Raw genomic sequence first — 12,045 nt, forward strand, 5'->3', positions numbered from 1 at the left:
CATGAAGCAAAGCCGAGTGATACCAGGTGTTTCTGCCTCAGGCTATTGGTGGAGTAAGCGGCCCCGATACCCGTGACTATCGGGGGCCATGACAGCATCGCCCCTCTCCAACAACATCTGCTTCTGCCTGTTTGCTTCTTCAAAAGTTATCATCTCCTTTTTCACCTTTATTCGGCGCCAATGTTCAAAAATTTCAAAGAAAAACATGGAGGATTCTTTGAATCCAAGCAATCTAATGCTTCGGAAAGCGATCGCGGTCAAGATCTATCGTCGATCTTGGACCGGTCGCAGCGCGCTGACTTAACTGTCCTCGTCGCTGAGGTAGCTGAGTCAATGCGGGTTCGGATTTTGGAGCTTTATGAGCATACAAATCCAAAGGATGACTCTCCCAATCGCTCCAGCCCACGTCCATCTCCAGAGGCGGGCCGTGATGAAGACACACCACCCTTGCCACCAAGACCACAAGGCAAGGAGACTTCAGGAAACAACGGAAGTCCGCGGCATGGCTCTAATAGCAAGCCGTTGAGCCCTCAAGCAAAGGTCACTGCGCTTTCCGCTTTCGAGGATTGGAGGGACTCTGTCCTTTTGCGTGTTGGTGCGGTTGTCAATAAAGATGATGACGATCTGGGAAAAAAGGAAGGCCAAGAAGAGCTACAGAACGCTGCCAAGTCTGATGATCTTCCACTGGACGAGGATAAAGATAGAATGGCCAAATTACAAGAAATATACCACCCCGTGGAAACACCCTTGGCTCAACTTCCTAAAGCAACAAGACTGCTTATTCTTCACTCGCTTCTCCTTTTAATGCTCAGTCTAGAGCACTACAGTGCTTACTCAAGAGTCTTGATGTTGAACGTCACGTCCAGTCTGAACATAGATATCAACATGCTCAATCAAGACGAAGTCAGTGTCGCCCGCGGATTGCTGCAGACAGCTTTAGCACTCTCGGCAGACCAAGATACTAAAGAGCAACCAAAGAAAAAAGATGACATGAGGAAATGGAAAGTCGGCATTGCATCTGTGGCTGGAGCTGCTTTGATTGGCCTCACTGGCGGACTCGCAGCTCCATTGGTAGCGGCGGGCCTGGGAACTGTCATGGGCGGATTGGGCCTTGGCGCTACCGCCGCTGCTGGGCTTCTGGGTACTTTGGCCGGAAGTAGCGTTGTTGTCGGTGGTCTGTTCGGCGCTTATGGCGGGCGTATGACTGGTCGCATGATGGAGAAGTACGCCCGTGAAGTGGACGACTTTGCATTCATCCCGATCCGAGGAGAACGCCGCCGGAACGTGAAAGACAAGGAGTCTGCAGGTAAGGAGCCTGCAGATAAGGAATCTGCAGATAAGAAGTCTGCTGAGCAAGATCATCGTTTACGAGTTACCATTGGTGTCACCGGCTGGGTCAAGGAGGAGTCGAACTTCGTGGTTCCATGGCGGGTGATTGGTGCCGACTCTGAAGTGTTCGGTCTTCGCTGGGAGATGGAGCCTTTGATGAACTTGGGCAATGCGATCTCGGCTCTTGTAACTAGCGCAGCATGGTCGGTTGCCGGACGTGAGGTCTTGGCTCGTACTGTCTTCTCCACGATCATGAGCGCGGTGATGCTTCCTCTGGGTCTCATGAAAGTTGCTGGCGTCGTCGACAACCCGTTCAGCGTGGCCAAAGCCCGCGCTGACAAAGCGGGTGAGGTTCTCGCGGATGCCCTGATCAACAAAGCCCAAGGAGAACGACCCGTGACCTTGATGGGGTATTCTCTGGGATCTCGGCTGATTTTCTCCTGCCTCCAAAGTCTGGAAAGGAGAAACGCTTACGGCCTAGTCGAATCGGTCATTTTGATGGGCTCGCCCACCCCTTCAGACACGGAGGACTGGCAAAAGATTCGCAGTGTCGTAACCGGACGTGTCGTAAACGTGTTCTCTGAGAATGACTCCGTACTCGCTTTCCTCTACCGAACAAGCAGTCTTCAACTCGGTGTCGCTGGATTGCAGCCAGTTGAAGGCGTTCCAGGCGTTGAGAACCTCAACGTTAGCGAAATGATCAGTGGTCACCTGCGGTACCAGTTTCTGCTTGGCAGAATTCTTACCCTTGCCGGGCTTCAGGACCTTGATCCCAGTGAGATTGAACGTGAAGAAGCTGCTCTCGCTACCGAGGACGAGCGACAGGAGAAGGAGCGGTTGGAGAATGAGCGTGAAGCTGGTGTTAAAGACCGGGAATCATCTGCTGCCCGTGATACCCTGAACAGCCAGGATGGCTTTGGGGAAGATGCACGGTTACAGAAGAAGGTCGAGGCGCAGACTCAGGAGAACATGACGACCCACCGGATTGAAATGCTTGATATGGACAACAATGATTATTCGGGGCCTTTGAAGGAAGATCCCTCGAAGCATTCTGCCCTCTAATTGAGGATTTATCATGCTGCCATTCAGGCACATCTCTCGAATATACCTACCTCATTTAATACAACACATAAATCGTTGTCACTTGTCAACTATTGCAGTAAGAATGGGTTAAGCCCTTGATTTTCTGTTTAAATTATAGGCATAAAGAATTCGTAGTGAAACAATGATCTGTTGGTTGTTGGTATTTTTAGCTAGTTTCCCTCACACGATAGACATAAAGCAGATTCCAATATTCCAATTCCAACATACCAAACCAACCCATACTACGAATCATTCCGTCAGCCTAGCAGATATGATATTGCTACACCAATAATGACTATCCTTCGAGCTAAACCAAAAGATCACACGCATACTATTACCTTCGGTATGCACCAATAAATCCAACTTTGAAAACCTTCAATGGCCCCACAAGCTCAAACGGTGTATAAATGAACATATGGATTCCTCGACTCCAAGTTCCTCGGCCCGGTGTCGACCTAACCAATCCATATAGGCATGGAATTTTTTAAACTGGAACTTATCAGACCAGAACCTCGAAAGCCAGAGTTGAACATCACTGAGCTCCGAGACGCCATTTGGAAATAAATCCGACCACAATTCCGAGTTCCAGCTCGTATATATTCTTGACTTGTCATAAATCCCAAGTCCATCACGTATTTTTGACGTGAACGCATACATGGCATGGTGTAGTAGGATAAGAACGATGTATCTCTGATTCGATCGATGGAGCCAGGGATCTATGTTCATGATAACCGCGGGAGAGATAGATAATTGGTCTCGGAGTTGTGTCTCATATAGCGATTCCCAGCTTGTTCCGTCTTTAAACCAGTTTTTGTATCGCTCAAGACGAAGGAAGTTGGCTGTTGTGCCCGGTAACTCGTCCAGGCTGGTTTCTAGGAATATATTGGTATCGATGAGTGCATTTTCAATTTGGCGGACGGCTGTGTCTTGGGTCATGGAGAGAAGCCTCTCTAGTCTGAGCTCGATCCCTGTTTGATCAAATAAAGCCATAAGGCCCCGGTGTAGGGTTTCGTACTGATCATCTGACATCGCGGGTACATTTGTTGCGGGATCTTCCATCCATAGTCTCAGACGAAGGAAGGGTAGGATGACAATGTCGTAGTCAGGACGGTATCTGGGTCCAAATTGGATTGACTCCTGTAGACCCCCAATCTCATAAAATATATCTCTGTGTAGTCGCCATCGAGCTGGTGGGTCTGCTGATCGCCATGGACCATTTAAGGCCAGCTCTATAGTCGGCCCAGTCGTGGGAATCAGAAGATCGACTAGTGCATTGAGCTTTTGCCAAAGCAACACTAGTTGACCCGGATCTGTTGGATCTGGGCAACTGATATGTACTTTCATCGTCGTTTTTGAATGCGGGAAGTTCTGGAAATGCCTTTCGGCGTCCGCTCTGTTCCTGAGAGTCCACTCGATTTCCACGGCTCTGGATTCCAATCGTATGACCATCCACTCTTCCTCGTTATATTCTGGGTTCAGTGAGATATGCTGGACGGAGTTGTTGAATAGATGGGACGAAACCTCATTATAGAGGTATCGACTGGTGCAAAGAATGGATAGGGGGGTTGTCTGTGAGCAAGAGTGATTGTGTGCGGAGGGTCGAGAAGAGGTACTCCCATATCATCAAGCGGATTTCTATGGGAAGCCTGCCAAATGTACCCAGAAAAGGGAATAATAGCAATCTCATATTGAACAAATGAAAGCCGTTGAACGTGTTGATGATTGCAAAGTGTTAACGATGAAGAGGAAGAAAAGGAGCACAGTAGATCAGGGCAGAAGACCATTCTATTCTACTCACATAGTTAGATACATCGTCAAGTTTACGTCGAAGGTTGCTACTATGCCTCTCCGAGATGTGACGATTTCCCGATTCGGCACGGGGAGGTAGTCTCGTCAAACCCTGAAAAGACCACTTCAACTGACAACTGCGAATATTTGTATTTGATCTCAACTCATGCCTTCGCCACATGCACAATAATCTTTCCTCTAGCACGGCCAGAGCGAAGCTTCTCAAATGCCTGAACAGTATCCTCAAACTCGTAGACAGTATCCAGCTGAACTTTGACAGCCCCCTTCTGCACCCATTCCCCGATCTTCGCAAGATCCTCACGAGTATTCTTGAAGAAGAAGACAACATACTTCCTCTTTCCACCACCCAAGAAACTAGGCCAAAGCAACCTATCAACAAATGTCCCCATGCCAGACGCACCAACCTGCACAAACGTTTTCCCAGCCGCCAAGAAGTGATGCGACTCGCGATACATCGGCGCAGGGTATCCAATATGATCAACAACATGATCAAAGACAACCCCACGATCACGCAGCGTAGCAATCAAATCCTCCTCAACCGAGTAATCAATAACCTCATCAGCGCCCAGCCCACGACAAAACTCCACATTCTTCGTCGAACAAGTAGTCGTAACATGACACCCCATCTCCTTAGCAATTTGAATCGCGAAAATTCCACATCCTCCAGAGCCTCCGTTAATAAACACCTTATCGCCGGCCTTGACGTACCCAGCCAGGGACTGGTACGCCGTCTGTCCCGCAATACCGAGAGATGCCGCATGGTCAACCTCCACGCCCTCTGGCACGGGCGCAAGCAGATTAGCAGACGCCACTAGGTACTCGCCTAGCGAGCCGAATTGGCCGGGCTTGCTGAGGCAGCCGAAAACGAGCTGGCCCGGTGAAAACTCGGTCGCGTCGTCGCCGGTGACTACCACGCGTCCGCAAAAGTCCATTCCCGGTGAGGCGGGCATGCCGATCACGAGTTTGCGTGCTACTAGGCCCATTTCGGGGACTTTGTAATCGGCTGGGTTTAGGGAGGCTGAGAGGACTTGAACTAGGACATTGTTGCCGTGGACGGCTGGTGGTGCGCGTGCCGACGCGTCGAAGTTGAGGTTCTTTTCTAGGCCGTTGGTTGTGCTGGAGTAGAGCCAGGCTTTCATTTCTGAGGGTTGAGCAGATGCCATTTTGGGTTGGATATATGTTTGTTGTTTTGTGATGCTGTTGTGTTGTCACTTTTTTTCGGATGGCAATTGATGACCTCACCCGGACCTCCCGTTATCTCGCTTTACATAGTAGCGTCAGGGTTGAAATTATGTTCTGAATACATGAATAAATTTATGCACACTAATAATATCTATACTCATTTTCTCTTCAAGAAAGTCAAAGCTCCGAGTGCCATCGCATCCACACCCGCACACAATGTCGGCTGGATAACCGGCGCATAGAACGGCGAGTGATTACTGGGCAGTTCATCAACAGTTCCCTTAGCAACAGCATCATCCCAAGTCTCAGGGTCAGTTCCACCAAACATCCACATAACATAAGGCGCGCCCACAGCAGTCGCCAGCAAAGAAAAGTCCTCACTAGCAGTCGGAGGCTCCATATCAACCAGCCGATCACCAAAGTACGGCTGGAAAGTCTCACGGAGAGCATCAATAGTCTTCCCATCATTAATCGTCGACGGTGTGGAAGAGGTAAGCTTAATCTCAGGCTTCTGTTCAACCCCAGCAGCCAGACATTCAGCCTCAATAATGCGATGAATAGAAGAGCACACACGCTTGCGCACTTCCGCATCATAAGTCCGCACATTCAGCTGCAGATCCAGATACGGGGGGATGATATTCGAAGATTGTCCAGCATGAATACTACCACAGGTAACAACAGCCAACTTGCCAGGCGTGACCTCTCGCGAGACGATAGTCTGCAATCGCATAACGATCGCTGCCCCGAGAACGATCGGATCGATAGTCGTATGAGGCGCCGACCCATGACCTCCCCGACCAAAGACGCGCACGTCGAAGGAGTCGGCAGCCGTGAGCAGCGGGCCAGCCCGGAGATTGACCGTCCCCGCGCGCATGCGCGTTACATGCTGCGCGAGCACAAGGTCCGGCTTTGGGATCTTGCCGTATAGCCCGTCATCCAGCATTGCCTGTGCCCCGTCGAGTTTTTCCTCGGCGGGCTGGAAAATGCAAATCAAGGTTCCGGTCCAGTGGTCGCGCGCACATTGCAGGAGCGTCGCGGCGGCCATTAGCGTTGCGACGTGCGAGTCATGCCCACAAGCGTGCATTACGGGCTTGTTAACTCCGGTTTCGTCTTTGACGTGGCGGGTGCTTGCGTATGGTAGGCCGGTTTGTTCTTCCACAGGTAATGCGTCCATATCCGCCCGTAGCAGGATTGTTGGGCCGGTGCCGTTTCGGAGGACTGCTGCCACGCCATGGCCGCCTATTTTTGTGTGGACTTCGAAGCCGGCGGATTTTAGATGGTCGGATGCTATCTTGGCTGTTTGCTCTTCTTGGCCTGATAATTCGGGATTGGTATGTAGGTGACGATAGACATCTTCGAACGGCTTTAGATCTGGCCGGTAGCGATTGATGACGTCGCCCAGGTCATTGTTTTGGTTTCCTGTATAGGTGAGGATTTATACTTTACAATTGATCTAGTCTAGGTGGTTGTACCTTGTAGTTGCATGTTGGAGGTAGTATGACTGTATTCTGGTTGCGTTAGAAAAATAAATGTCCAGCCATTCCTTCATCCATCTGGGGTTTATATATCCGAGCAGATTAGACAATAAACCCCGTTATCAACTTCCAATAGACGGTAAACCCACATCGTCGGCAAACCCCTCGAATCATTTCCCCGCAATTGGAACTCCGCATGGCCCTGCTCGCCAATTGCCGATCAATGCCGGTCAATGCCGGTTTCTGCTCTATTTCTGGCAGAGTGCAGATAGTCTTTATTATCAACTATGGAGTACGTTCTGCCAGAGAATTCGACCTCAATATTGAGGTAGCAAACAGTTCAAAATATTTTGATTTGTCTCTATGTAATACTGAAACAGAAAATAGCAAATATATCAACCAAAAATGCAATAAATCGGCTTATCTTAACTACTGATAGCTTAAATGGTATTATCGCCCTTGGTATAAAAAGCCACCTCTCCTGATCGTCCTCAACAGCCCAGCCGGGCTAGCTCAATCGGTAGAGCGTAAGACTCTTAATCTTAAGGCTGCGGGTTCGACCCCCGCGTTCGGCTATTCCTAAAAACCAAACCTGAGATTTCTTTTTTTGCTCTTTTTAGTTTATTAGTTTTTCATTTTTGCGCAGGCTTCACGGGATTAGGCCCTATTTGGGCGAGAAGGGTCAATGTGTGCATGGTATTTGGCTCCCGAATCACCGTTTGCGCCATAGATCTGAGATATAGTGGCCAATCTGCAAAGAACATCCTACGTTTCATAACACATCTAGTAGTAATCTACGGGGGGATTAGTGACAATCAAGCAGGCGAGCTCGGGAAGAATGCACAACTAGCTAAGTAGGTAGACCAATATAAAGATAGCTCAGCTGCTCAAGGTATTCTGTCTATCAAAAAGCCTAGTTGATTTCTAATTGATTGACCTCATGTTACATACGGTATCTCGTACTTTCTCTGGAACAAGAACAATCAATTCACTCCTCTAAATTAGAACAAAGAACAAAGTAGCCATGATCCAGCTGATCCAACAAGCCGAGTGAGAGAGCTTTCTCTGACCCTCGTAATGAGAACACGTCAACTTCTCCTATCCACAACTGAATAGTTACTCATACACCCCCTCAGTAAATGACGCCTTCGGTGTCATATACTGCCACACCAACACACTCGCACCTAATATCCATAGTACGGGTTGAGAACCGAGTCCGTGGTCTTCTCAGTGCAACACTGACCGTTGATATTCGTACCAGTCGAATCATACAGGCAGTTATTGTCTCCAAAGTAGACGTCACCATAGGCGCGGGGCCAGGAAGCTTCCAGCTTGCAGCCAGGAGTAACTTTGTAGTCGGTCTTGTCGTCTCCATCGAACTGCGCGTAGATGGTCGCGGTAATGTCGCCAGTACTTTGGTCTGCAATGTCTGTTTTTATGGTAAGATACCGATCCACACAGAAGGAGATATTGAAAATCATGGAAACATACTGGTGTACTTGGTTTGAGACTTGCAAATGTTCTCTCCATCCACATTGATGCATCCGTTGTTGACGTGCTTCATGATTTCATGTTAGCAAAAGAATCCTCACACCAGATGCTTTGATTTTGTCACGCACCACATTAGTTCCAGCAGCGTTGTATCCTGCCGGTGCATCGCAGGGCCAGTATTTTCCACTTGGTGTCTCTTTCGACTGGATAGCGACGACTGCTTGACCGATGTTATCGCAGATTGGCAGGTTGAAGAATCCCGGGGTGCGGATTCCATTCTGGAAAACCAAATCACCCTCTGTGCCTGATCCATCAATAATCTTTGACAAGGCAGGCATTTCATAGCCATTTGTGTTGCCATTCAGCTGGTATGCCTGGTACGAGCTCTGGACGATATCTTCCAGAATGACACCGCCCCAGTCCTGGCCATTTAGTGTTTGATGGTTTCCTCCAGGGAGGGCCTTGAAAGGCTCGATGGCTTGAGCGGTAGAGACACTGATGACATAGAAAGCATCGTTATTGTAGCAGACATACCCGCCGACTAGAGTGCCTTTATCCATGAGATTGAGAATCTGTTTGTCAATTGACGTAGAACAACCTCCAGCCTTCCGCCTGCCGACAAAGGGTAACTGGTTAGTAACTTCCGTTCGTCATTTGTAAAATAAGGGTATCACTTACAGGATCCGGGGATAGAGGGTGTCAGGGGCTTGGGCCCAAGCCGCTGGAATTAACTGTCCGTAAAGGATCTTTTGCGCCTGGGCAGTCATCCCACTCAAATCCACTTTGGGCGAAAGTAGAAGCATGGATCCGTTGGCAGTCAAGGTTTTTAGAGAGTCAATTGAAGTATCATCACTCGCTCCACCAAAGAGTGAGGTGATATATCCGCTCTCCATGCCAGTCCAGGCCGAGAAGTAAGTACCAAGAGAGGAGGAAATGCCATTCTGGGTGCCCAATGCATCTTTAGCGCTGTTTGTAGGTTGTACATTAGTTTAAGGGTAAACCTAAGAAGGAAGATATAACTGACGCTTTCAATGAGTCTTTACCCATCGCGGTGGAAAAGGAAATGAGCGCTGCGTTGGTTACATCTTTGCCCATGGAGAAATACTTGGATGAGGCCATAGCGAGGCCTTTGAATGCTACAATTGTGATAACCCGTTAGCGCCAAAAACAGGTTGCGGCCAGAACATATACTTACCAATATTCCATGCAAAGGAGCTGCCAACGCTAGCCACCAAGACTATGGCATCGATAATGAACTTGATCATCTCAGAGTCGTCTTTGACCTGAGGGGCAAAGATGCTCGCAAATCTACCAATGTCATTTTGCATTGCATTAAGGGCATCTCCGAGAGCGTCATAAGTTTGTTGATGAAGCTGGCAGAAGGTATTCTTAGTTAGTTTACTGCCCGTGAAATTCAGGGAAAGGATGATATACCTGGTGGATCGAGGAGAAAGAATTCATAATCAGGTAACTGCATGCCCATGTTAGCCTTCCCTTCTGTGTATTGTATATTGAAAAGATCCTGTGTCCTACTCACCCAGCGGGATAGTCGGCCTGGTTACAGGTCAGCACCGTGGAGCAAGGAGTATTGCCGATATCTCCACAGTTCCAGTTGTCAGGACCAGTGAAGTAGTTGCTAATGAACTCAGGGAATCCCAAGCCACTGGCAGCACCAGAGGTAGACCAGGCATTCAGGGCTTCATCCAAGGCATCGTCGGCTTTGGCTGCATTCCAACGAGCAGTGGGATCCAGTGTCGCGTCGGTGATGTCGGTAGTGCACTGGGCATCCTTCCAAGGTGATGCGGCAGCGTCTGCCGATACGGCCAGGTTCTTTACCTTAAAGACAGGAGTTGCAGAGGGTTCTGAAGGAGAAGTCCTGACACTGCTAGAGTGAGGGACAGCAGATACGCTGACTGCGTAAAGGAGCGAAAGGGACGTTCCGAGAAAGACAGGACGCATTTTGAATTCAACTTTAGGCTGTCAAAAAGAAGTACACAATATAATGGTGTGAAGGCCTTTGATCCTTTTATACAAAAGATACCCCTATATTTGACTCTGTTTCCGACAAAAATAGACCAAATATGGTCCCAGTGGATGAACGATTTCCAACGCCCAGGTGACAATTGCCAATTTGAAAGACAATCTCATAGTTTTTGCCGCACCCGGGAATGCTTTGCCTTACTTCCCAAAAAGGAAATTGGTGAATATATTCACGTTCAATATCTTGCTATGGTATGAGCGTGGGGCTCAATGCTCCTCCAATCAGTTTGCCCGGATCTTCCACGTGGTGTGGACCTTATTTAAGTATTGCATACCTAGGTACCTTTTCTCAAGCGTTGATGTTTCATGAGCCATGAGCTTCCTGCTCTACTTTGTAACTTACGTTCCGAGTGACTATTGTCGTTGATCTAAGAGACTATCTAATATTAGCTGTAGGGCAGAGACCCTCTTTACGGCCCCCACAAGAATCTACAGCACAAACTCAGAACAAGGCACTAAGCAAACTACGCCCCACAGTCATCAAAGCACGATGTTCCTACGGCGATGCCAATTTGGTGTGAGATGTTACCTGGTGCGGCATTATGTTTCAACTTTGTGGAAATTGGGGAATAACTCCATAGCCGAAGCTGAGTTTTCTACGGAGTAGGGAACAACATGCTTCATATGATATAACTATACTATGTTCTATGTGCCCCTTTCTGGCAACTGGTTCCAAATATTGCTCCAATATAGTCTCACCCTGATTATTGACATTGCAGAGGCCGATGCGGGTTATAAATCACGAGGTTCCCGGCCTCACAATGAGTAGCTTTCGACTGTCGTTTTACCACCTAAGATTGACATCGATATCTTCTAGAAGGAGCAATGTATTTAACCTTGCGGCGTGCGGCTCTGAAATAATTGCACACGGAGCGTTGGGAAGAAACAACCGGAGCTGTGGGCTATACAACCCATGAGACAAGAATTTTTCGTATAAAAGAATACCACTAGTCGTGCCCACTGATCCGTGTCTGTTGGTAACATTATAGTCGAGGTATACTTTGCAGAGTAGGAATATGATCAACAGCATAAAGAAGAGACGCTCGTGCAATAGGTTTGAATAGGCTTCGCGTAGCTCACCCATGAACCGTGGGACAAACAGCTGTTCCCTTTCAAGGTTCCAAGGTTTTGGACGAGGACGGTAGGGTACTACCTACCTACGGTAGGTGGTTTTAAAATGGTAGTGTCCCATATTCCTGTTTCATCCACGTGCGGGCCTCAAAACGGCCCTAGATTTGAATCTATACATCTACTACAGACAACCAAATCTCCATCGAGGGGCCCTTTCACCCTGCAAAATCTCACCAGGAGGGCGCTGATTCAGCCTGCTCCCCAGGATACTAATCAAACTCTCCGACACCGCCGAAGTCATTCACCCTTGAATATGCCCTAGGACCCAAGGAGTCGAGTCCGATTCGACTGGGATAGATGCAGGTGCCCAGGTGATATCTACACGTTAGCTAACTAGTGACGAAATATTTCTCACGATAGCTTTGCCGCGACCAACAGCCCCAATATAATCACCTTTCGGTTCGCGAAGTTGGTTCATGTAGGAGTGTAGTTCATCGGCAATGGGTGGCTTCTGACTGGAGTCCAAAGTATCCCATGCTTTATCAAGTCGCTTGCCGGGCATGTA

General features: G+C 48.5%; 5 protein-coding genes across 5 annotated transcripts; 1 reads left to right on the forward strand and 4 right to left on the reverse strand.

The window, feature by feature from the left end:
• Positions 1 to 180: 180 nt before the first annotated feature.
• Positions 181 to 2,391, forward strand: N7471_009866 (DUF726 domain protein; the record flags this gene model as incomplete). The annotated part of the gene is made up of 1 exon (XM_057282585.1): positions 181 to 2,391. One exon carries the CDS (start codon positions 181 to 183, stop codon positions 2,389 to 2,391), a length of 2,211 nt encoding a protein of 736 aa, XP_057133468.1.
• A 396-nt stretch (positions 2,392 to 2,787) lies between these two features.
• N7471_009867 (uncharacterized protein) lies at positions 2,788 to 4,099 on the reverse strand (the record flags this gene model as incomplete). Its single annotated transcript, XM_057282586.1, has 2 exons — positions 2,788 to 3,952; positions 4,026 to 4,099. 2 exons carry the CDS (start codon positions 4,097 to 4,099, stop codon positions 2,788 to 2,790), a joined length of 1,239 nt encoding a protein of 412 aa, XP_057133469.1.
• A 265-nt stretch (positions 4,100 to 4,364) lies between these two features.
• N7471_009868 (NAD(P)-dependent alcohol dehydrogenase) lies at positions 4,365 to 5,384 on the reverse strand (the record flags this gene model as incomplete). Its single annotated transcript, XM_057282587.1, has 1 exon — positions 4,365 to 5,384. The coding sequence occupies one exon, from the start codon at positions 5,382 to 5,384 to the stop codon at positions 4,365 to 4,367; it is 1,020 nt and encodes a 339-aa protein (XP_057133470.1).
• A 176-nt stretch (positions 5,385 to 5,560) lies between these two features.
• Positions 5,561 to 6,888, reverse strand: N7471_009869 (putative zinc metallopeptidase; the record flags this gene model as incomplete). Its single annotated transcript, XM_057282588.1, has 2 exons — positions 5,561 to 6,822; positions 6,876 to 6,888. The coding sequence occupies 2 exons, from the start codon at positions 6,886 to 6,888 to the stop codon at positions 5,561 to 5,563; spliced, it is 1,275 nt and encodes a 424-aa protein (XP_057133471.1).
• A 1,174-nt stretch (positions 6,889 to 8,062) lies between these two features.
• On the reverse strand, positions 8,063 to 10,328 carry N7471_009870 (uncharacterized protein; the record flags this gene model as incomplete). Its single annotated transcript, XM_057282589.1, has 8 exons — positions 8,063 to 8,307; positions 8,370 to 8,436; positions 8,498 to 8,981; positions 9,048 to 9,335; positions 9,394 to 9,505; positions 9,565 to 9,742; positions 9,804 to 9,840; positions 9,907 to 10,328. 8 exons carry the CDS (start codon positions 10,326 to 10,328, stop codon positions 8,063 to 8,065), a joined length of 1,833 nt encoding a protein of 610 aa, XP_057133472.1.
• Positions 10,329 to 12,045: the final 1,717 nt, after the last annotated feature.

The sequence above is a fragment of the Penicillium samsonianum genome (genome assembly GCF_028829775.1).
Source record: "Penicillium samsonianum strain IBT 33392 chromosome Unknown utg000005l_segment0_segment0, whole genome shotgun sequence".
NCBI lineage: Eukaryota > Fungi > Ascomycota > Eurotiomycetes > Eurotiales > Aspergillaceae > Penicillium > Penicillium samsonianum.